This window comes from Brachycentrus maculatus, unplaced genomic scaffold (genome assembly GCF_059751285.1).
Source record: "Brachycentrus maculatus isolate JH-2025_06_01 unplaced genomic scaffold, ASM5975128v1 h1tg000169l, whole genome shotgun sequence".
Classification (NCBI taxonomy): Eukaryota; Metazoa; Arthropoda; class Insecta; order Trichoptera; family Brachycentridae; genus Brachycentrus; species Brachycentrus maculatus.
In genome coordinates, this window is record NW_028280922.1 from 153,054 (window position 1) to 177,722 (window position 24,669).

At 33.9% G+C, this 24,669-nt stretch overlaps 1 protein-coding gene across 3 annotated transcripts in view; it reads left to right on the forward strand.

Annotated features, from left to right (window-relative positions):
- Positions 1–24,669, forward strand: part of LOC148308326 (uncharacterized) — a 64,404-nt gene that overhangs the window by 23,907 nt on the left and 15,828 nt on the right. Inside the window, exons 2-4 of one of the 3 annotated variants that reach the window (XM_088261882.1) lie at positions 10,045–10,441; positions 13,967–14,133; positions 22,757–23,005. In XM_088261882.1, coding sequence (XP_088118008.1) covers positions 10,236–10,441; positions 13,967–14,133; positions 22,757–23,005 — 622 coding nt within the window. In that variant the 5' untranslated portion in view covers positions 10,045–10,235. The remainder of the gene's footprint in view (positions 1–10,044; positions 10,442–13,966; positions 14,134–22,756; positions 23,006–24,669) is intronic. The other 2 variants (XM_088261881.1, XM_088261883.1) reach the window with 2 other exon arrangements.

The window sequence follows — 24,669 nt, forward strand, 5'->3', positions numbered from 1 at the left end:
ACACATTTCTATTCATAATGTCAAAATTATAATAATTAAATTCCAGTTTAAAAGTAACTATGTACTTGAATTACGAATTATAATGTTAGTACTTGGTGTGCTTCCACAGTGTGCATATTATTTGTTAGAAATGAACGGATAGTGATTTGGCCGGACACCGGATACTCGGCGAAAATGTTTGTGCGTTTCGCGCGCGTTTCAAGTCACAACACAGCAGAGCACCGATGATGACTCTTTTTCACGTAGGAAAAGAAATATTAATGATAATGTTACTATTAATAAAGTAATATTACTATTAACAACTAGGAATCCATAAAAGTGTTCGGAACTACTTTGACGAAATCACAACAGACAACAGCCAAACGAAGGGTGCTGTGGCCGTATCTTTCGTCTCCACGTAGCCGCGTGTGCTAGGCTGTGTAACGGCTATTCCTTAGCGGCTTATTACCAAAAAATGACGATTTTTATGCACTACAATTTACCTCAAATCAAGTATTAGATTTCTAACGCAAATTCTTATTAAAAGAGGAAATATATATGCGATTAAAACTTCGTTTGGTTTGCTTAATTAATATCTGGTATACGGCTAGATAATTGCCACTAAAAAGGGCCAGATATGCCGATACCGGATAGTAACCGGATCCGTTTCGTCCCTCCCTAGTATATTACCAATGGTATAGTATATTGAAAATAAGGAAAGAAAATATAAAAATATCACGTAGTTTTTAGGTCGAAACAGCAATTTTTGCGTCTTGTGACTAAGAACGTATGTATTTTGCGTAAGCGATAATATTCCTTACTACCAAACGTCAAGTTATCATATAAAAACATTTACAAAACAAGATTATGTTTAAATTTTCTTTATGACGTCTGTGTTCGTTTTTGCGGTCTCTATTTTTTACTGAGCAATTTTATGATAATCAGTATCAAGAAACATACAAACATGGAAGATTTTAATAAGCAGTTCAACTGGAAACTATATGTATAGTGAACAAAATGTACGTACGTTCCCCGTAATAATATACTAAGCAGTTAGCAGTTCTCAATGTTAAGCACTGATAGGTCGTGTAAACACGCCTGTCGAGATTTTGTCGTTAGTCAGTTTTGCGCGCACAACATGAAATATTACTCTAGCTTCTTTAGTTTTCACGGACGTTTTTCTTTTTATAGAGTGCGATGTTTGCTTTAAGTCAGCTGCGAAGTGTTCTCGTTTCGCTTTTCAATTTTCATGTATTTTTAAATATTTTTTACAAGAGGAAACTTTTCTCTTACGATAAAGTATATTTTATAGTTGCATTTTATCTATGTTTTCATTTCTTATTTATTTTATTATTATTTTTTATTTACAGATCGAGGTTCAATAGTTACACGGCCTCTATAATTTAACGGATTTTATAGAATTTAACAGATTTGAATAAATTCTGAGCATATTAATCCTTTTCTTTTAAACTATGCTCATTGTATTATGTTTAAACAATAAGTAGGTAGAAACATAAGCCGTCCTATCGACGCTATTGTTTACAAAACTAGGGAAGTGGTTTGAATTCCCGTCGTTTCCGTAGCTTCATTTGAAAACCGCTTTGTCTTGTTCTTGAGATGAAGTTTTCTAGACAGCCATACTCGTATTTTCCTTCGTATTATGAAAAACCTTTAAAATGTTCTTTGCTTAGCAAGAGAATTTATACAAATGGTACTTTATGTAAAATATGTTAATAAATCAAATAAAATAAAAACAACAATAGCATCCGTGACTTATAAACTTGAGTAAAATGTATGTGGAACTGGAAAATTCAAGGTTCTTAACCGATCCGGAATCAGTCAGTAAAATTGACAATTTATTGTCAATAAAACGTCACTTTTACAATATCCCTAGTTTTCATGCTACATATGTTCTGAACCCGCTACGTCAGAAAAATTCACTCACTATATTTATACAAAATATAAATAACATAATAAATAAAAATTAATAATTACTTAAAAACATACTCTAGCTTTGTTGCCCGCTTTACAAAAGCTGTACTTACATATGTATTTGATTTTGTCGACACAGTTCGATAATGCACTCGCATGCCGAAATAGCTGTCATAAAAATAAATAACATCAGTGGAATCTTACATCGTGTATGAATCATACTAATAAAAATGCCTTATAAACAAATTATACTCGAAATAAAATATTATTTACTTGTAAAATGGTAAAAAAAACGTCACTTTCTGGTGTTATCGGTTGTGAACTTTAGCCTGGTTTATGCATTCTCCGCGACGAGACATTATAATTATATCCAGCCTTTACCTCGTGTCCAGTGAACCAAATACTTAATGTTGATGTTCTTACTTTGTACGTTCACCAATTCGTACATTGCGCCCATTTTACAGTACATCAGTACCTACCTGTTTAAAATATATAACTTGTGTACTCGTGTGTTAAGAGTTTTTTTGCCATTTGCATTGCAAAACTAATGTTGTTTTGCATGCCATGTACGTATTATTGGCTAAGTTAACAGCGTTGATGCAACATTAATCTTAAGTTAACTGGTAGGTACTGATAGTTGAAATTTTGATGAATTTTCTTATGCAAGTTGGTTTAGATTTCCTCGTTTCATTTGTCTGCGTTTGCAGCTATCAATCAGCCTCGGGGGGCTCGTAAACATTAGTAACATTCAAATTATATAAGCTAGTATGAGTGCGGGTATACAGCCCCCAATTTTCTTTTACTACCAATTTTTCCTCATTCGTTTTGAACTTTTTTTTAGCCATAAATGTATCACTCCACTATCGATTGTTTTTTGGAATATGTTTTTTTTTATTATTAGAGACTAGCAGTTTCTGGTAGTAGTTTACTAATATGGAGTAGGTATGTAGTGCAAAGAGTATCTATTTCCATCGTTCTCTGACAGCACTCACGCGTGATGGTGATGAATAAGAATAGTAACATTATGGATCTAAGAATAGCCGTTTATGGATTTTAGCATAAATAATTTCACATTCATTATCACTATTATTCGTCAGAAAATGGTTCTTGATTGCATTATCGCGCCTTACAAAGTTGACCAAGTGCTCACTCTCAAACTGCCCACGTACTAGAATTATTTAAAGCTATTCTTAACTTGACCTATTTTCTCATTTTAGGACCATTGAAGATAACCTAAATGAATAATAACAATCGACCCATTTTGTGAACTTGATATAGGCATAACTCGCTTAGTCCGACTATTTGGTTCCGTGGAAACCCAACTTGTATCGACTATTTTTTACTTTGCTTGATTTTGGTAAGATAAGTTAACAGCAATGTTATCATTATTGAATGCATCATAAATATGTACATATTTCCTTACTATACCATTCTCATCTTGCCTCTGAAACTGAATATTTATTACTTGAATATTTACACTCGATATCATTTTTGCCGTAGCTTTTTTACAATTAATATAAAGTCGGTGCACTTTCTCCCGTTGTGTTATGGTGAAGACTGACCGGAGCATTTCGTCGTAATGTAACGTCGTAACATCGCTCGCGGCGAGCATCAGCGAGCATCCGAAACTATGAATGGAGCGCTCGGCTCGCTGTACTGACTATACGAATGCTCGCATCGTAACTTGTTACGTTACGACGAAATGGCTCTGGTCAGTCTCCACCCTTAGCTTTTGCAATATTAGAAATAGTGCATTTAATGTCACTTTGACAATTTGATCGATTGACTGGTTAAACTAACAAGACAATTTTTGAAAGATTAATAGAATAAACAATCATTTTAAAGAATTTGAAAAAACAACGACTGCAAAAAAACAGTACGGTCTTATTTTAACACGTTTCCAGTCTACCATCTGGTTTAGCTATATCCAGTCTATCAACTTGATAGTATAATTAATATTTATGCAGTTAGATACTGCAATAATGCTATATTTCAGGGTGTATGGCCCTGCTAGTTAACCAACAGGACTGCCCCTAGTTATTTCACTAGTTTTCGGCCTAATCAATTCCGGACTAAGCGATGTATTAGTGTAACAGTGATCACCTGTGGCCTGCGCCTACTGCACTTTTTATCCTCACACCAGAAGTAAAGAGTCGTCACTGACAGCGTACTATGTGGATTTTGTTTTACCCGCACATAAGCGTCCACTTTCCCAGGCCTGCTAAATTATGGGCCACACTTTTGGCCTCTGTAATTAATATTAGCCACATTTCTGTCCTTGTTTAATTAGCCGCTCGCTCTTTGGATGGGAAATGTTTCGTCCCTAATTAGACCCTGCGGGACTGGAACATATTTACGAGCACTTCTGTAAAAGCTTTTACCCATTCGACTTGTTTAGTGGAATTACGATTATGTGTACAGCTTGGAAAAGTACGACATTTGAGCGGCTTCTCGACGCTATTTATGAATAATATTATACATTATGAGTACGCTTGCCTGTTCATTTTCAAGAAAAATCGCTTATGACGACTCGCGGTCTTAGCATCGACAACTACGAGAAAATCAAATACGACTTTTACGAAACAAAAAAACAGCTTTAAAAATCATGTATTTTCTTGTATAGGTACATGTTCAAACATTTTAAATTGATTTGAAAATATAAGGAAAAAAGAGCCAAGCGTGTTTTTACTGGATTTATTATTATTTATTAAGTGTTAATAGTTTAAAATATTCAAATGACCTTAAAATACAAATGTTTGACAGTTGAACTATAAGGCAATTAGGAACTGTGAACAACTAAGTGACTGAAACACAGACTCCATAATATTAATATTGATGTACTATGTACTTACATATAATAAATTAAAAATGTACACTTGAGATATTCTCGATTTGTTTCTTGGTTTTGTAAGTTTTTCGTAGAAAACTTATCTCGTTATAAAAAAAAATCCACGTAAAAAAGGAAAATCCCACAAATAATTACGAACAAAAGCGTATTTGTCGGTTAATACGGGATGTGTTAAACGTAACACTTGTCGACATTTTGACCACTACAGGAGTCATCTTCAGGACGCTGCGGTGCGCAAATTGTGATTTGAAAAATGGAAATTGTTACGCGTCAATTTTTGAATGGCGTTATATATAATAAGAGTAAACAGTTAAGGTCCTTAAATTGAGCACTCATTTTAATGCTTTCGAATCTGATTAATCGTGACGAATCGAATCTGATTAATCTGAAATCGTATGTTTAGTAAACATACTTGTATTTAACTCAATTATTTTTGGCTGATCTGACGTCAGTTTGCGTAGTTTCATACTGTTTTCTCTCCGGTACTCAATTCTGAGATCTCTCGAGCGGTATGAGATCAGCTCGGGGGGTGGGATGAGGGTGCGATGACGTCACAGTGCGGCAGTAGCGGCCCGTGCCAGCCGGGGACGTGCCCGCGGTACTGTGCTATTACCCCCGACCAGATATTGCCGCGTACCTTTACACGAATCGGTAGGTACTCGGCTGTACCCTGTATCCTGTATCCTGTACCTATATACATCCCGCCCCTCTCCCGTTCTCTCATCCCTCTGGAAGCTCGCAGAAATAACGGCACTAAAGAAAACGGCCTTCGGTAACAGCGCAATAACATGACAATAAAGCCACATTCACATGTTATTTTTCTATTTTATCAGCGAAATAAATTCGCTTCAGATTTTCTTTAACGTTTCTATTGCAATTTATATTATTTTGTCGCAAGCTGTATGCTTCTCTTCCTCCAAATAAATATATACATGATTAATATTCGGTACGGTCACAACTCTCAGTAATGAGGACTATGACGAGAAGAAGAATATTTTATACGGAATTCTGGGCATTTACAGGGCTCACGACCCGGTATGGCTGGCTTAAGTGATAACTTTATACACTGTAACGCTCGTCAATCTGACTGACAATCGTTGTACCTAAATGTGCAGTAACTTAACTACCGCTTTCGTACCTCAGTTGGAACAACTTGGGCGAAAACTCTTTTTTTAGTAATCAGGAGAGCCCAGAAATTTTATTTAAATATACATACTTACTTGTAATTTAACCAGTTTCTTATTATTTTCCAGCATTAAAGGTTGCAACACCCGTATGTACGTTTAACTTGTTACAATCTTAATCTCTATATTAACAAACTTTCAAAGTATGTTTTGTTTAAACAAAATGTCTACTTATTAGCTTTAATTTTGATATATCATCTTGCATTCCCGTACTATTAGTTGGTGAACCGTATACACTGCTAATGTTTACAAATCAGCAATTTATTTAATGTATTATCTTAGCGTTAATAGTAAAATAATTTCACACTTTAATATTATAGTATACGACAGCTACAAAAATAAGTAAATTGCTTAAACTCATATTTGTTTTTTTTTTAAATTTTATTTTGAGGTCATTATTTAAAATTATTACAATTTTTTTGTTGAAACTAACATTGTAGTGTTTTTTGTCTGTTATCAAATGACATTCATTCTGCTTTACAAGAAATTGAAGGAGCTTCATGTGCCAGGTACCTCGTTCTACAGCAACAGTAACCTAGACCGATTACTCACTTCTAAGTATAGTATGTACTGATATATTTTGTAAACCTAGTTTACAAATTGTGTTATAAATCAAATAACTCTATATTGGATTTTAAAAAATACATTATACATAAGTACCTATATCCAAAACGGATTTTACGAATATAGGAATATAGTAAAATAGACATACAAGTGTAAGATTTATAATACGGTATTTTTTTCGTTTTTCTAAATGATCAGATCAATCAGAACCTAAAATCTGGCGGTGTCAAAAGTCTGCGTAATCGGAGGGCATGTATGACTAGATGTATGGATGTGAAGGAGGCGAGGAGTGTATGTCAGAACAGAAGAGTGTGGCGTTCCATCCTCTCTGCCTACCCCTGCGGGGAAACGGCGTGATGGTAGTAGTAGTAGTAGTAGTAGTTCTAAATACTCCTGCGATTTTAACCCATTTTTTTTGTTAAATTGTTAAATCCATCTTATTCCTTTTTTCGTTTTCTGTTCGCGAAAACGTGAAACCGCAGGCTAGTCAATGCTAAGATACTATCATAAAATGTTAAAACTTTAAAACTAATGAGAGTTAAAATATATATTACAAAGAAGACACGAGTGGGCAGTTGCTTGCCGTGCCATAAGTGCCCACTTTACTGTTTCATAACGGAGAGGCCATTTTAAAACAAATATTTAAAATAAAAAAAGATAAGCTTTCCTATTAATCTTTATTTACACCGGTAGTTTTATATCTGTTTTTGTAGCGAACAAAAATGTTCTAAATCTTTCTAGATTTTCTTGGCCGTTCGGATATACATATATTAAAATCGTTTTTCTGGGAGATTGTACCGCTTATTACTGGCGATTCTAATACTTTTTTTTTTATATAATTCAAAAGCTAACTAACGACATTAGACTTTTTTAATATCATCTTGTTCGTTAGACCAGTTTGTATTCACACACTACAGATTTATTGACCAAAAAATAAGTTTTTTTTTTAAATATTAGTTTCAAAATCACAGTTGCTATGTATGTCCTCATATATTATCTTTGTAGTTACATAGTTCAAACAGCTCTTCGAGTAAGTTAGTGCTCAAGTAAAGAGCACTCATCTGGCGTAGACCTCATAAAGCCTTGGCCTGTGATTGTTTCCGAGTGATAGATAGGTCGAGAAATATGAGAAGGTGCAACTGCGACCGCTAACATCGCTTGCAAAAGTGCACAAATTAGCTCGGACACAAATATCCGATATATTGGTCACATTTTTTTCGATACAGCCCTATTCTCAGTTTTGGGTCAATTCATACAAATCTGATCATGTAAATTAACGCGTAGATAAATAAACCAATAGACAAAAAAACTCGTTTATAAGTTTTATTTCTCAAATTAATATATTATCGTGGAACCTTGTCATAATACTACTTTATTTCAAATCAAATGTTCGTGAACTCACATAATATGCTCGTCCTAGCAAAAACCTGTTTAATGAAGTTTAGCCTTGTAACGAAAAATCCATACAAATACAAATATTATGGCCATCCTTACCCCCTGTATCATTCAGCAAAAAATATTATTTTTCTAGTAAATTACCAGTGCTCAGGCTTCATGTAAAATAATAATAATAAAAAAATCCTAAACGAGTGCAACGTTGTTCATTAAGTTTAAAGAAATTTTCAGAGACAATCAATAAAACAATTCTTCCTGTACAATATTGTTTGTTTTTTTTTCTTCGTTTTTACAGTTATTATTGTTTTGACAATGGTACGATTGTTCATTTATTATTATTTATCTTTATTTTCGATTTGAAATTAATACGTTTTTTCGTTACGTTAATCAAAATTTAAGAAAAATAAAAGTATTTATTTTTCACAAAATAATTCAAAATCAATTGTTAAAAACGATCGAATGAAGACAAAAATGATATATTCATCTTCCTATGTTTGTTAAATGCATTACGTAGATTTGTTACTTCGTATTTTCATTTCATATTAGAGAACATTTTCCACTTGGGCCAGTGACGGATCGTGCAATAAGAATCTCATCTCCTTGTATGTAGCATCAGTTAAACCGATAAATAGAAAAGTAATGCGTTGGTAACACCTTTTCATTTACGTGTTTGTTTCTCTTTTGAGTTAGAGTTCTCTTCGCACATCTAACCTTTCGTTCATGGCTTCTGTCTGTCAGTCTATTCTAAGACTACGTTGTGTATGCATTTCCATTAACTACCAAGTTGCCAGTAGTATTTTGTATCTATAAGGTGCCCATTTATTGAAGTAAACGCGCATTTGTTTTATTGGAATATAAAATGTACAGAGTAGTCTGTAGTCTAAAGTACCCCTCATTGACATTAAGTTGGGCGTCGTTTATCATGTGTCAAGTGATAAGCAACTGCTGCTCTGACAGCCGAAGTCAAATATTTACGAACACATCATACTATACTCGTCTATCGTAAGAATTTGGAATTCGTTAACAGTCTACACACGTTCCCTTGTACTTTTCCCCGCAGAGAAAATGTAGTAGAAAAATAGGAAATAAAAGAACTCGTGTAAAGTTTACTGCCGGCCTAAAGTAAACAGACTGCTTCTAATGCGTGTTTATTGTCTCTGGTTTAAATAGAAACAAATGTGTACACAACTTCTCTTTGTTGTACAATTTCCCGCTCTCATTTATCGCACAAGTCTTGTTTATTTTTGTTTACGCATGTTCCCGCCACAGATATTCCGAGTAGCTGTACGAAGATTTAGCTTTTGCGGAAAAAGTGGTGCATAAATACAAAATGTAGCTCAGTGAAATATTCGAGTATTTTCTTTTTCCTCGTTGATCCACTCGTCCATAGTATACACATATATAGGTACACATTCTGACCCTACCACCTTTAAAATGATGCTGGATTAACTAATGCTACATGAAACGGTCGTGAGGAAAATTTAATCAATTGAAACCATATGTACATTAAATATGAAGAAATAAATGCTTGCTTACTCGAAAAAAGTCAGTATAGTTTTTTTTTTATATTCGATGGTGAACGCAAGAATGTATAGGCAAGAATGTCTAGAGTTATGAGAACATAGTCATGAAAATAAATGCATCAAGTTTGAGACACAATCAGGATTGACATATTAATATAATAATTTATCTCTTAGCTCTGAAGTCGATTTATTATCTAGTGAAGCACGCTCGCTTTCGCATGAAGACGCAAATTAGCGTAGTATGAGTGATATGGATAATATACACATTCATCAGTGTATTGGTACACACACGTAAACTTTTCGTTGGGATTAATGAAGATGTATATCTGAGGTAGTATTACAGGTATATTCTCATGTCGAAGAGCCTTACCGATCAGAATTTGTTTATAAATCTCTCTTACATTATGCCAATTTACGTTATCATGGAAAGGTAGTATAAAACTTTTTTAAAGTTATACAACACCCCCTCCCCCCATAAGTCAATGGTGTGTTGATTTATTGGTTGTTCCGCGAGACTGGTCGTAGTGATGACGCGTGAGGTTACGAAGCCCGACCGTTGCACGAGGGTCTACTGTATAATATTCAATTCGCTATCGTCGTCTTTCTACTCTACGATCAGCATTTTATCCTAATATGAAGTGATCTAGTCCTAATTATTTCAAAATGTTAATTTAGAAATCCAATTTGGCAATCAGCCATAGTGTTAGTACCTTCCGGAGTGAGGTTATGAAGATGCCGCATCTCTTCAGAGTGCACTGAAATGCGGCAGACACCCCGACTCCGGAGTCGAGACTAGACTCGAGGAACTCGATGCTGCGGAAGGTGGCGATCTTTGCGAAGATGAGGCTCGGTTGGGGAGGTGACAAGGCGGAGAAACACAAGAAGATGGAGGAGCTGCAGAAGAAAATTATAGAAGACGGAAAAGTCGAGAAGGCTTCTTCTCTCGACGACAGAGGGTCTCCTGAAGACAAACTAGAGTCGGGAACCGAAACGGTTATCCCTGATAATCTTGCGCGGTAAGACACTATGATCTGTTAATCAGTATTATCATTTTTTATTTCTATTTTGTGAATTTTTCCACTTTAAATATTAAATGTCAACATATTTTTAGAAAATTTACTCGTAGATCGAGAGCAAAAATCAGTAAATGTTTTGTATTAAACGTAAATTTTCCAATGAAAACGTTATATTATAGACTTTTGAAATAAAATAAAAAAGTATTAAATATACAACTTTTATTTAAAGTTCTTCAACTCGTTTTTTATTCCAATGAACATCATTCTAAATATCGTTATCATTCTTAACAATATGAATCTGTCCTAATCTTGTTACACACATATCGGTTTCAACCCGCGATGGATTGTTGTCCAAACATTCCTGTCACCCACAAGCGGTCCAAGTGCACAGCAGGTCGACTCGATACACCTGTTGTGCATTGTGTTTGTGTACATGTACCGAAGCAATTGAAAACACACGCTATTTACTAATAATTCAATACGAATGTTGACTTATCATCAGAATGCTGACAGTCTTCAGTTAAGGAAAAAGTACATAACTATCTTGCGGCACGATCAACGATACAAACTTCTACACCGCATATAAGAGTATTACAGAGCTTTCTATCCAAACTTGTTCGATAGAACATTACTGCCACCTTGGTTTCCGCGTTGTAATTGATTTACTGAAGTTGATCACAATATTACTTGTATTCTTGAATCCTGTTAAAATTTGGCCTTGTAGTGAAAAGTTCGTTCTAAATTTTGAATCTGCAGTTTTGAATGAGTTAAAAGGTAGCATGGTCAAAACAAAACGCGCGCAAAACAGAAAGCGAGAAATCCCTTACCTCGTAAGAACATTTCTGCCGTTTCTCCTGACGTTTATGGAATAATATTTATTGATGTGGTATATTGTTTGTGTTTGATAAAAATATTTATAACATGAAAATAATATATTGCTTTACGCAGTTTCTACCTCTTACATCTGTTACCTGTTTGTACCACTGATTGCAAGGAGGTATAAAATACATGATATGGAGAAATCATAAGAAAACTGGTTCTCAATATCGATTGTAAATTGATTCAATTTTACGAGCAGGGGATTTTTGCTAACGTCATTAATATTTTATGCAGCAATAAAAAAATCCAAAATTCGGATCTTATCCAAAAATTGATATCTCTACGCATCTAATATTTAAAACAAAATGGGAATTTCGTCAATCCGAACAATCTTTGGATTATATATATTATGTTAATTACATGTGTCGTCGTCCTTCTGACTAACTGTTGTATCTGCGTTTAAAACAATGTTATAAGAGAGGGTTTATTGTGTTTGCGGTAATTACTATCAATTTCACACGAAATGTAAACTATTTAAGTTGTCAGTTAGTTTGACTACCATACTGGAGGTCCCGGATTCGATTCCGAAAGCCATCTGTAATTTAAAAAGAAACATGCGTCGATTGGGTATCGTAAATGAAAACTTGTGAAAGTGATTTTTGAAAATTATTTTACAATAATTCATTTTACATTAATTTAAAAACTGCGTGTAAATTGTAAATATGTACACATACTAATATACAATCTGTTCTTTCAGGTATAGAATAAAATAACAACTATCGCTTGTCAAATAAAATTTATGTGGAATAACTACTTACTTAGTTGTACATTTATTCTATAAAATCCAGTTCCACCAAGAAATATCAGTACAAACTTTATTTATGGGTTTCTCCTTCTCGTAATAATTATATAAATAATTAAAACTGAGATACTGTCATTCTGGCGCCTACTTCCTTCCCCGTACTTCCGCCTAAAGGTCAGTGCCTTCCGCTCTGCCTGATTACATATTCCCTTTGTCATCCCGTACATTGCTTTATCTACTCTGCCAAACAATCACTTCACGCTACATTTACTCTCGAATCGATGTAGCAACACAATGCTTCATAACATTACCCTTTATTCCAGTCCTACATCAGGATTCGAAACGGACTGACTCTAAAACGGGGCCGAATTATTATTTTAACCCAACATTCCTCAACTGACCTTTTTTACACAAATACTCGTACATTTCTGATTCTGACTCACCTGTAGAATAAATTAGGCACTAAACGGTTTAATGATCGTTATCTTTAAAAGGATACATCTCCCGTACAAAACTCGTGAATGGAAGATATAATGTGATTGTGCTTAAACGATAGTATTCTCTCGCATTATGATAGAAATTGAAAGCTTGGCCGGAAAAGAATGTTGAGATTTAACATTGTTTAGTTGTGACATGGAATTCTTTCGAATTGTTATCATCTCATTACTCAATATCAACAATAATTAAAAAATTTATAAAATCCTTCCATCGGTTTTTATATTGCCCACGGTATGAAAATTGATATCATTGATACCAACATTTTGGTCTGAGGAAGAATCAGATGTGTAGGGAAACTAAAACGATAATCATCTTAAGATATTTAATATCCAGTACTGCCTATTTATATCATCTTTCTTTACCAATAACAAACGAAAATATCATTTCGTAGTAACGAATAAAGATATTACTAGTTTTATTGTTAACGACTAACGTTATAGAAAAACGCCAACAATGTCCCAATTTCTTACAGATTGAAGTACACGCGAAGTACGGAGAAGCAGAAATTGTATAATATGTCACATGTCAACTTTGAGGTCATTTGAGTAGCCATTTTGCAAACAATTTATGGTAGTTTTTTATTACAGCCTGTTCTTGCAAGAACAAAGAAAAAATGTTGCGCTAGTCCCCTTTTCTTATCCCAAACTACCTGCTGTAGGACTGTGAACAGTGGGTGGTAGCGAATTCTTTATCCAAAACATTGTTTTTTTTTTTTAAATCCGTTTGGTCAATTTTCGTTGTTTCAACCATCGAATGGTCATATTTATCCTGTATGTGTTTCATGAGTCATTCAAATTGAATCCCGGGCTGAAAAATCACGGCGATTCCGCTCCGACGAGCTACGAGCGGGTCCCTTCCTGTCTGCGACTGCCTGTATAAAATAATTATAATGCATTTGGATACCCATGTATAATATTAATGACCTCGGTAAATCATCACCTGGCTCTAGTGTATCAAGTCTACACAGTGTACTTCAGTTCATAGACTTGTAGCTAGTAGAAGTAGTACCTGTCATGTGTAAACATAGACGATTGTATTATATAATTTGCATTTTGCTATTCCTAGTCTGAGTGGCAGACGCGCTTTCTTCTTCCCACCTGTTATTACGTATCTATCAGTATTCTTCTTCATAATTTTATGTTGAATTAATTTATTGATCTTACGTAAATAGGAAGCCAAAGAGTTTCCGGGAATAAACATAATACTATTTTTAAGGTCAATTGGTGCTTCCAAGCAGATAACAGAATCCTTTTGCTGTTCCGGATATGTACATTTTGCTATCTCAATTTGTTCGTATATTATCGTGTTTTTTTCAAATGAATTATTTTATGTGAATACGTATATTTATTGTATTATTCGTACACGTGGTGTACAGTTTTGTTTATTTTTGAAATATTTTTCTCCAGGGAAGGGCGGTCTTGTTGCGCGCCATGTGCAGCGCCGCTGGGAAGGTTGCGGGTGGAGAAGATCGAAGGAGGACTCCTAGTAGCCGGGGTGGCCGTAGCAGCTAACTGCCAACTTGTGCTGCCGATCTTCGGTTTTCTCTTTTTACTAGTGGGATGCGTGCTCACAGGTAAATAAAACACATTTTAAAAATAATTTATAATGTTATTATTACTCTCAAGCAAAATACTGGTATGTTTAGTAAATCGACGTTTAATAAAGTTTAATCACGTTACTATGAATTATGGAAAGAAGCTCACATGGTTTCATGTAGGGTGAGAAATGTACGTTAATGTGTTTTATAAAGTTTGTACTCGTATTTCCGTGCTACCTTAAGTGGTTTATATATAATTTATTACTTCCTTCCGATAAATTATGATATGGAAGCCTTAAGTAACCTTTTTTCATATCTCTAAACATAATCACGTATTTCTGGATAGATAGGTAGTCCTGTACAATATTTTATTGCGTGATGTGTTTTAATCATTATTTTAAATGTGAGGTACATGTTGGAAGCAAACGTAGAAATCTCCGAGCGTTTCATTTCCTCAATGTCAAATATGTAGATAAAAATCATCATAATGCAAAAGAACACGATTGTGTCCAAATCCATTCAAATATTTAGCTATGTTTGCAAAGCTTTACATTACTATGTTATTGACCCGGTAGCCAGTTTATCCAAAGTGTCAATCGTTAATTATTACACAACTCCATTAGACGTTTGTATAGAAAGTATGTATCCGTGCATTGTGCGGCCTTGGTCATGTCTCCATTGCGTTGGATGACCTCAACACTGCACCTCATAGCAGCTATTGACAGTGACCGCTTCTCGCCACGTGGATAATGAATATGTACACGATCATGGGCACATATTCCGTGACATTCCATACGTCTTGCGTATTAAGTAACGTGTGATATAGGTCATTATGAATTATAGGAATATGAAAAGTACGTGTTAATTATGGTATACTTATGCAGTACAAATCGTTTCAGATGACACCAGAAATCACAATGTTTTTCGACCTTTAAGAGATATAGCGCTACTACAAAACTGTCGTTGTAGTGTCACCTTCGTAGGATAGTGTAGGATACCTTCCTCCACTATCACGTTTGATTGACAATACCCCTATATTAGTCTAACCGCCCTTGCTATAAAGTACGTGCTAATAACATCACAAATCATTTACCTTGTAAGTACGTACGTCCTTTTTGTACCAGAATTTTATAGGATTTTAATGCTCTCCATCAACGGTCATCGACTCATATGTATATATACCTGCTTAAGTTATTCTAATTTTTCACAGTTTTACATAATTAATCAACTTATCTGCAAACAGATAAATTTTATGTCGATTTGAATTAATTTGATATTATCGCACACAATATTGACCACCACTTACGTTGCGATTCGCATATCTTTGAGATAAATTTTCCGCTAAATTGTGGATATTTATGACTACAGCGAGAGTCAGATTACTTCAGTTTAAACATTATCTGCTTTTTCAACGTCAAGGAAAATTTTATTTAAACCTTTTATTGTACTTTATTTCTTCGTAGATTTAAATCATTTGAGTTGTAGTGTTAGGGTAGAATGGAAAGAATTAGCTAAATGGAAAGATTAACGAATGAAGAAGTTTTAAGAAGGGTGAAAAAATATCCTTATTGGAAACTTACAAAACCGATAAGGAAAGATGATAGGACATATTAGCTCTTAAAAGGCACCATTATCTCTTAAAGTCCAACATATTTTTCTCTACCTTCGAATTTATATTGTTTTGAGATAAAATAGTAGCATTACAAACATCACTTATGTACTTCATATTTACCTTGTGTGCTTAGTACCTGGGCCTTAGCATAAAGCATAATTTATCGACCTTATTGAAAAAGAATTATCTATTTTGTTTTTTTTGTTTTTGTTTTCATGTTAATATGCAGACAGTAATGCTGGACATATATTATATTATACTTCTTTTAAAGTAATGCTTTACCTTAAATGGATTAGATTAATTGAATATGTCAGTACCTTATTGTCTTCGTGCACCGGACGACGTTTGGAGCATTAAACGTGAGATGTATTTAATTAACCATTTAATTTATGTTTGTACAATGTTTACTAATCAAACGATACAAAAAAGATGTGTCACTTTTTTCATTATGTTTGATTGCCTATGATATGTTAGAATGTGTATTATTACAAATCAATACTACGTGTATATCGGTGAAAATGGTCTCACTAGATGCACATGTACGGAAGCGAATATTTTTGCATTAATTCCTAAGGGTTCGCGCACTGTATTGAATAATTCTTATGAATATTTACACAGCATTAAGGCTTCTATGGAAATGAACCATCCCATAACAAATACGTGTAGTAGATTTTGATCGGATCGCTAATCGATCGCTTGTTTTACGCAGCTCGTTGTAATTTAAATACTGGAGTAAAGTATGGTTAACCGATTAGATTCAGTCGTTTAAATGAAAGTTTTTCTTAGTATCACTTTTTTTATTATTTTCTTAGTATATGTTGAAGCCGTGATCATTTACAAATGTTCATAGGCATCAAACCCTTATCCGTACCCCAATGGTGCATGGGGGACTGCATCATATAGACGCAGTGTTATCTTGATGGTTAACATACGAAGGAAGGGTGATGACCGCTCCGCTTCAGGTACCAGTCCAGCGTAATATGAAATAAATATTAGAGTGAAAAAATCACTAATAACTAAAATATAAAATTGTTCTATAAATAAGGAGAGGGGGAAAGTTAGGGGGAGGGGGTTAGTCAAGGGGCGGAGTTTGAAAACAATGGAAAAATGGAAAGCAAAGGTGAAGAATTTTGAAACAATATATTATTTAATGTATATATTATTGATGGAAGTTTAACTTCTGAAACATGTAGTCTTTGATAAAACTCAAGTGGTATAAAACAAGTGATTTCTTTAATCATTGTAACATGTCTTACCACAAAGTTAAAGCCGAAACAATAAAAAAACTCTTCGTTTTGTTAGTTTGGTGTGTACCACCGTGTCATTGTTTTTTAAAGTGCTTTTGTTGTTTTTTTTTAATAAATTTTACGATTGATTTCCCTATTTCTCTCCCACGAATAGGGAAAACAATGTTTATCTATGTATGTTAAACGAGTGTATGTATGTATTTACAAAATTGTAAATACATACATTCAAAATATGCTCTTGTATGTTTTTTTATTTTATTTAGTATAGTATAGAGTATATACATACATACGTATTGAATAATTCTTATGAATATTTACACAGCATTAAGGCTTCTATGGAAATAAACCATCCCATAACAAATACGTGTAGTAGATTTTGATCGGATCGCTAATCGATCGCTTGTTTTACGCAGCTCGTTGTAATTTAAATACTGGAGTAAAGTATGGTTAACCGATTAGATTCAGTCGTTTAAATGAAAGTTTTTCTTAGTATCACAACTTAAATATGTAAGTTTATTGAGTTGCTAATCTGAAATTCGAATCATTTACAGGTCTCATGACCTGTCATTGGCTGGTTTTAGCGATTACTTCATATGTTATGTTTACATTCATCGTTCTATCGTTGATTGACAACCATATTCCTAAAATTTCAGATGTTGTATATATTTTTCAACCGATACAATTCACATTATATTGAAAAATTGTGGTATAAAAAGTGTGTGATATAATATTACAGAATATGGGATTCTTCGGGAAGTAGAAATTAAGTGGTGTAGTTATTTTAAAAAAAAAACAGACATTGGTCAAACGTGGGTGAAATAGTGAACATTACGCGTGTACATTAAGTGTATATAATGTGATCACTTAAACCAGTCGATGACATGTTATAAGCCCTGTAAATGCTCAAAGACTTACATAACCACCTCATCTCTATGAGACATCTAAAATAAATCTTGATAACAAAATCCGTCGGGGAATAAATAAAATATTTACGTTCTTGCAGTAAATCTTCGACAGTAAAATATTAAGATTCACTCATTAGCTAGAACCGAAACGTTCGACTAACGACAGACTGAAGATTTATCATATGTCTTGTCTCCAGAATTATGAATGGTAGATTTCCTCCTTTTAGAGCTAATGTTACAATATCATATTCTGTGTAAGAGTCACTTCACGTCACCTATTTGTATTATGCGCACACGAGCGAATATATCCCGCGGACTAGCAGTACTGGCGGAGAACAATGGCAGGTCGGAAGTTAGAAGACAATACTTAATAAATTATGCAATCATGAATGTATAACTAACTTCCTTCATTAAATACTCTGAGACCAAATGTCTTCGTTATTAGGAAACACCATTCACTATCTCGGCTGGCAGCGGACGTATAATACCTTCGTATCATGCCTTCATACCATCTTCATCCCATACGCTTATTCAACTATTCTCACTGGATGAAATTCTATACTCGTACTTACGAGTATATTTCAAATTAATAACTTAAACTTATATCACGCATTTATTCATTATTATATTACAAATTATTATAAACCTATCACATAAAAATAAAACTTTTCATTAATTGATTCGGCAGTCACTCTGTTGTTAGTCATCTATCCATTTTTAATTTAAGTTTTACTTGGTAAATACCACTACTTCATAAAATCTATGGTGACACATGTTTCGACGCATTCTGCATCATTTTCAAACACCTTAATACCGATACTGTGGTATTTACCAAGTAAAATTAAAAAAAAAAAACTGACTGCTCCAGGACACGAACCTGGATTCATCTGATATTCGACAAGGTGTTTTATCTACCTCAACTAAACAATCTGTTATTTCGACCATGAAATTCTAACGCACTCCGTGATATTTGGTAGAAAGTGTATCCTACGCTGGACAATCATTGTTATGATTTAGACTTTGATGCCTTATAATATAGGATGTATAAGTTATCGAAAAAAAAAGGATTTAATTAGCACTTTCATCTGAGACTTAGATCTAAGATTTTAAGGTTAGATTCGAAGTACTTGTACTTATACGCAATAATCGGCGATCGAATCCAAAATCATTCGAACCCACAAATTCGGTTTATTGATTCGATCACTCAACGCTAATCACGCTAAACAGTGCGCACGTTTGGTTACGTATTGCGTATTTAAAACTCCTGATATATTTATCAATTTGAAATCAAAAACTTAACCTTAAAAGGAATATAAACCGAAAAAAGTAACAAATATCTCCACCCATTAGACACATTTTTACTTATGTGGTAGATGGTAGCCAAACATAACCCCTGCATAAATCGTCATTTATTCGTTGCCGATTGCGATGGCAGACCACTGAGTCACTCAGCTTATTTAATTGGCTTGTGGACATTCAACTGTCTCGGAATATAATTTTATATGGGGCTAATATTGACTCGGCTTAGTGTAATGACATAAATATTGACTTCGTGAAAATGCCGCTTCAGAAGCCCACTTGCTATGATATTTTTTTTTTGTTTTTCTGTTCAAATTTTCTTTAAATTATTTGATGAAGATTGCAAAAATTGCGTACTTCACAGGTAGGTAGGTACTTATGATAATGACGATAATGATCGACACGTGTTTATAAAATAATATTTATATCGTATTGAGCATACAAACCAACATTTACTTAAAGAACAGTAACCATTTTTCAATTAATTTTTATAATTTACGTACCCACGAAATCACCATAAATTTTGAAAAATATCACATCAAAAAATCGCATGATGGATCTAAAATAAACCCTTATTTTTGTATTATATGACAAACAACCCTTTTTCGGTTTATACTTAGGTTAACACACACAAGTTAACAAGCTAAGTATTATATTTGTTTGTTTGTGGTGTAAATATTTTGGGTTGCTGTCAGATTTCGCTTACCGACGGGAGATTAAGATGAAAGGTCGCCGTATTTTCAGTTCTCGGTCCTTGGGAATGTAATTTACATATTTACATTATATATCATCGGATCTGATAGTATGTTTGTGGAATAATAATATGTCTTAAATAAGAGGAAATATAAATATATTTCCTCGTATCCCGTCTCCCGTCTCGGGTTTGTTCAATCTCAGATATAACATTTCGCAATCACCTTCTGACTTTTACTAAATAAAGCTCCCCGGCTGAGCTTTATACTTTGAAGGATAAATAAAATAAAATAGTTCAACATCGAAGACGTAAAAATACATTACCTAGTACCTACCTACCTGATTTCTTTACTAAAATAATTTTTTATGAAAATTGGAAATCTGCTTGTAAGAAATCACTTTGTATCATTCCGTATGTTAAATTTATTGGATCCGTTTTGTTTTGATGGTGTTTGTAAAATATGCACGTTTAATTTATTTATCAATCTTAAAATATAAATGTACAAATAAAATATTATTGTATACGATACAAATGATTTTATTATAATTTCTTTAGGACAGAATTTTCCGGTTTTGTTTTATTCCAATTAAAAATAAAAAAATCCTGTACTATTGTAACATCTATACTATATAACATTGAAATCTTAAGGCATATAAATGCTTATTGATAAACACAACTAGGAATATATAGGTATAAATAGTGTAGCATAAGTCAGACTTTTAATGTTGGTACATTATTGTATACTCATTTAAATCTTTCGGGAGAAAATAAATTCAAAAACTTAAACCCAACCCCGCGTACGCTTATTTCGCGAGTTGCCTTCTCTCTCTTGGAAGATTTTGGACAATCTCTAGATTACAAAATATTTTAACTGACGAGAAATCCTAGAAATTACAGTTGACCCTCTGACTTTTGGGCGTAATAACCAAAGATTTTGTACATAGGTATGTTCCAATTGCGCACCTTACATAAAAGCACTCTTTACACAATGGAAGAATACTACTCTATCGACTGCTCTAAACAAATTCTGCACTTTTGTTGCATACGTGTGACAGTTCGACACAGTCTTATAATGCCATCATTTGGCGAAACAGCTGTCACAAAAATATATAAATCATATTTAACGAATGCCAATTCTAGCAACTCCAATATTCGAGTATACATCAACATACGCATATATAACTATGATATTGATAGTATGTATTGGTTCGTTAGTATTCGGAGCTTACGAAAATAACCCTAAGTACCCACTCGTATGTCGATTAAAATGAAATGAAATGGAATTGGTAATGATCTTTACTTGAAGTGGATATAATCTCTTTAACGATGTGTGAGTTCCTTTGAAGACCAATAACCATTACTTAAATCCATAATTCTCATAATCTATTCCCAGGTCTAGTTGGATATAAAATTATATACTTATTACTTTTATTTTTAAAGACTCCAGATAAATATGTATACGATATATACATAAATATGGTAGCTGTTGAAGCCGTGATCATTTACAAATGTTCATAGGCATCAAACCCTTATCCGTACCCCAATGGTGCATGGGGGACTGCATCATATAGACGCAGTGTTGGTTAACACACGAAGGAAGGGTGATGACTGCTCCGCTTCAGGTACCAGTCCAGCGTAATATGAAATAAATATTAGAGTGAAAAAATCAATTATATTTATTTGACCCCCCCCCCCCCCTGGGAGTCGAACCCGGGACCTCCAGAAAGGTAGCCGAGCGTGCTGACCATTACACTACGGAGGCGGACATACAATATATCAAGAATCATAGGCATACGAGAGTAAAAAAATCATATGAAAACGACAATAGCAAAATTACAAAATTATCAAAGGTAGAGATGAGTGATATATTTTAATTAGTGACTTATATGGTCAACGGTAATACCGGCGACCCGATGGTCCCCGAAGCTGCGACCCTGGTCGCTGCTTAAGCTCCGAGTTCGACGTAATGATGTATTTGAATGTTTTCGGCTCGACTGGAGGAAAAACGAACGCAAACGTCCAACCATGATCGGAGACTCGTCGGTCGCCGGGTGTGTGTCCGTTCTTGTTGTCGGAACAAGAACGGACATGCATCGCGTCCAGGGTTATTTTTTTTAAATTACAATGAAAGTATTTGATTGTTTGTGGATTTTTTATTGTTTTATATTACTCTTCGTTTTAATGATAAAAGAAAACATTTGTTTTTTACCACTTGAGTTTTATTAATGACTACATGTTTCAGAAGTTAAACTTCCATCATTCAGGTCTGTATAATAACTAAAATAAAAAATTGTTCTATAAATAAGGAGAGGGGGAAATTTAGGGGGAGGGGGTTAGTCAAGGGGCGGAGTTTGAAAACAATGGAAAAATGGAAAGCAAAGGTGAAGAATTTTGAAACAATATATTATTTAATGTATATATTATTGATGGAAGTTTAACTTCTGAAACATGTAGTCTTTGATAAAACTCAAGTGGTATAAAACAAGTGTTTTCTTTAATCATTGTAACGTGTCTTACCACAAAGTTAAAGCCGAAACAATAAAAAAAACTCTTCGTTTTGTTAGTTTGGTGTGTACCACCGTGTCACTGTTTTTTAAAGTGCTTTTGTTGTTTTTTTTAATAAATTTTACGATTGATTTCCCTATTTCTCTCCCACGAATAGGGAAAACAATGTTTATCTATGTATGTTAAACGAATGTATGTATGTATTTACAAAATTGTAAATACATACATTCAAAATATGCTCTTGTATAATGTTTTTTTATTTTATTTAGTATAGTATAGAGTATATACATACATATCTGTAATACGAAAACAGGAGTATCTTGTTTAATGACAATTATAAATTATAACCAACTATTGTAGGATGAGCGTGTACGATGAGTGAGTTTGTGTGTTGCAGCCGCGTCGTACCGCGGGCGCGGCGCGGACGAGGGCCCCGCGCACTACGCGGCGCGCGTGGAGTTCACGGGCACGTCGCGCGCGCTGGGCCCGCTGCTGCTGGCGGCCGGCGCGCTCATGGCCGCGCTGGGCGCCGCGCTGTGCGCGCTCGCGAGGTACGCGGCGCGCGCGCACCAGCGCCTCGGCTTCCGCTGCCCGCTGCACGGCGACTTCTACCCGCTCAGCCCGCAGGCGAGCGCGAGGACCATAGGTAAACCTATACCTAATATCTATACCACTATAGAGCCAAATAACAACTAGCAGTATCAGACTGGCGATGATGTGGAATAAACTACATAGCTGTTATTTTATTCTATAAAATGCAGTTCCACCAAGATATGTCAGTACAAAACATACATCTAATAAATACTTACCACTTTCTCAATATCATTTGTATTTCGATGCATTCCGCATCATTTTCATACAACGTATGTGAAGCTTAGTCTAAATTAATGTCTTAATTTTAGAGTTGTGTCCGAGATATTTTATGTAACCTAATTAATTGATTCGGCAACCACTTTATGCTAATATTAGTATATTACTCCATATTTTACTTGATTAATATGTACCACTATTTCTTAAAAACTATTGTGTATTGTATTCCGATGCGTTCCGCGTATATTCAAACACCGTGTGCGAAGCTTAGTCTAAATTTTCTCGGAAACATCTATAAAATTTAGACGCTAATTTATACTAGACTTGCTTTACATATGGTATATGAAAATGATGCGGAATGCATCGAAACACGTGTCTTAATACATTTTAAGAAAAAGTGGCATTTACCAAGTAAAATAATAAAAAAATCATGTAACACACCTAATGTTGCACCATGTTAAAATGAACCATTCAAATGGCATCGCGTTTGATTCTCGAACATTTTATTACTCATTCAGACGTCATATCTTGATTTAATTAATAACACCTTGCTTTATATGCTTTATTTAGCTATTTGTTTATCATAAACTCCGAATCCTAAACAATTCGTCACCTGAATGCGGAACTTTCCTAACTGCTTATAAAAAAATTTGAGAAGGGATGAAATTATACTTTCGGAAATGAGTTATCTCAGTCATTTAATAGTATTTTCTTTTCAGAATTTTGATTATTCTTAAAATAAATTAATAAAATAAATAAATAGCTCATTTATTTTAAGAACTTTCTACACAATAAAACCAGTAGTATGAAGAACATGATAGGAAACTAAATTTATTTGTATGGGAATTATAGGGTAGTTATACATTCAGGTGCAGAATTTACATATTATTAAATATCCTTACCAAGAAATTGAACAGTGCTTCCTTTTTTGCCTTAATTATAATTTTAAATATATATTTGTAAAACAATGGTTATAAAATTACATGCCAAACATTGCCAAATGTGTCTCCATTTCAATTCACACGCTTAAACACCTATTTTTGCGTAACGTAATGAAAATCAAATATTTGTTCCTGGTAAAATTGCTCGTATTTACACCGATATATTAGTATAAATTTGCTACCAATTCATTATATTACATATTTTAACCATCTGGGTACATAATTCGTTACGATAATGTTAATTTATTAAATTAATTGAAGTTTTTAATTGGTTGTGTATTGGCGTAATTGCATTTGTGTAGAACAAAAATGAGATTCAGCCCGCTAGCTAAATCTAAAAAAAATCTATATTACAAATATACGTATGTTTTTTTTGTTTGTTTTTTTTTATTGCATTACCTGACTATCTAGGATAGTCGCCGTTCTAAATTAGACAAAACTTAGATTTGTAATACAAGTAAACATAAAAATGTGTAACTAATGTTTAATAAATACAAAATTAATATACTTCTATGTGGAAAATGAATTATTTCATTCCATTAACTCATTCCAACCTTCG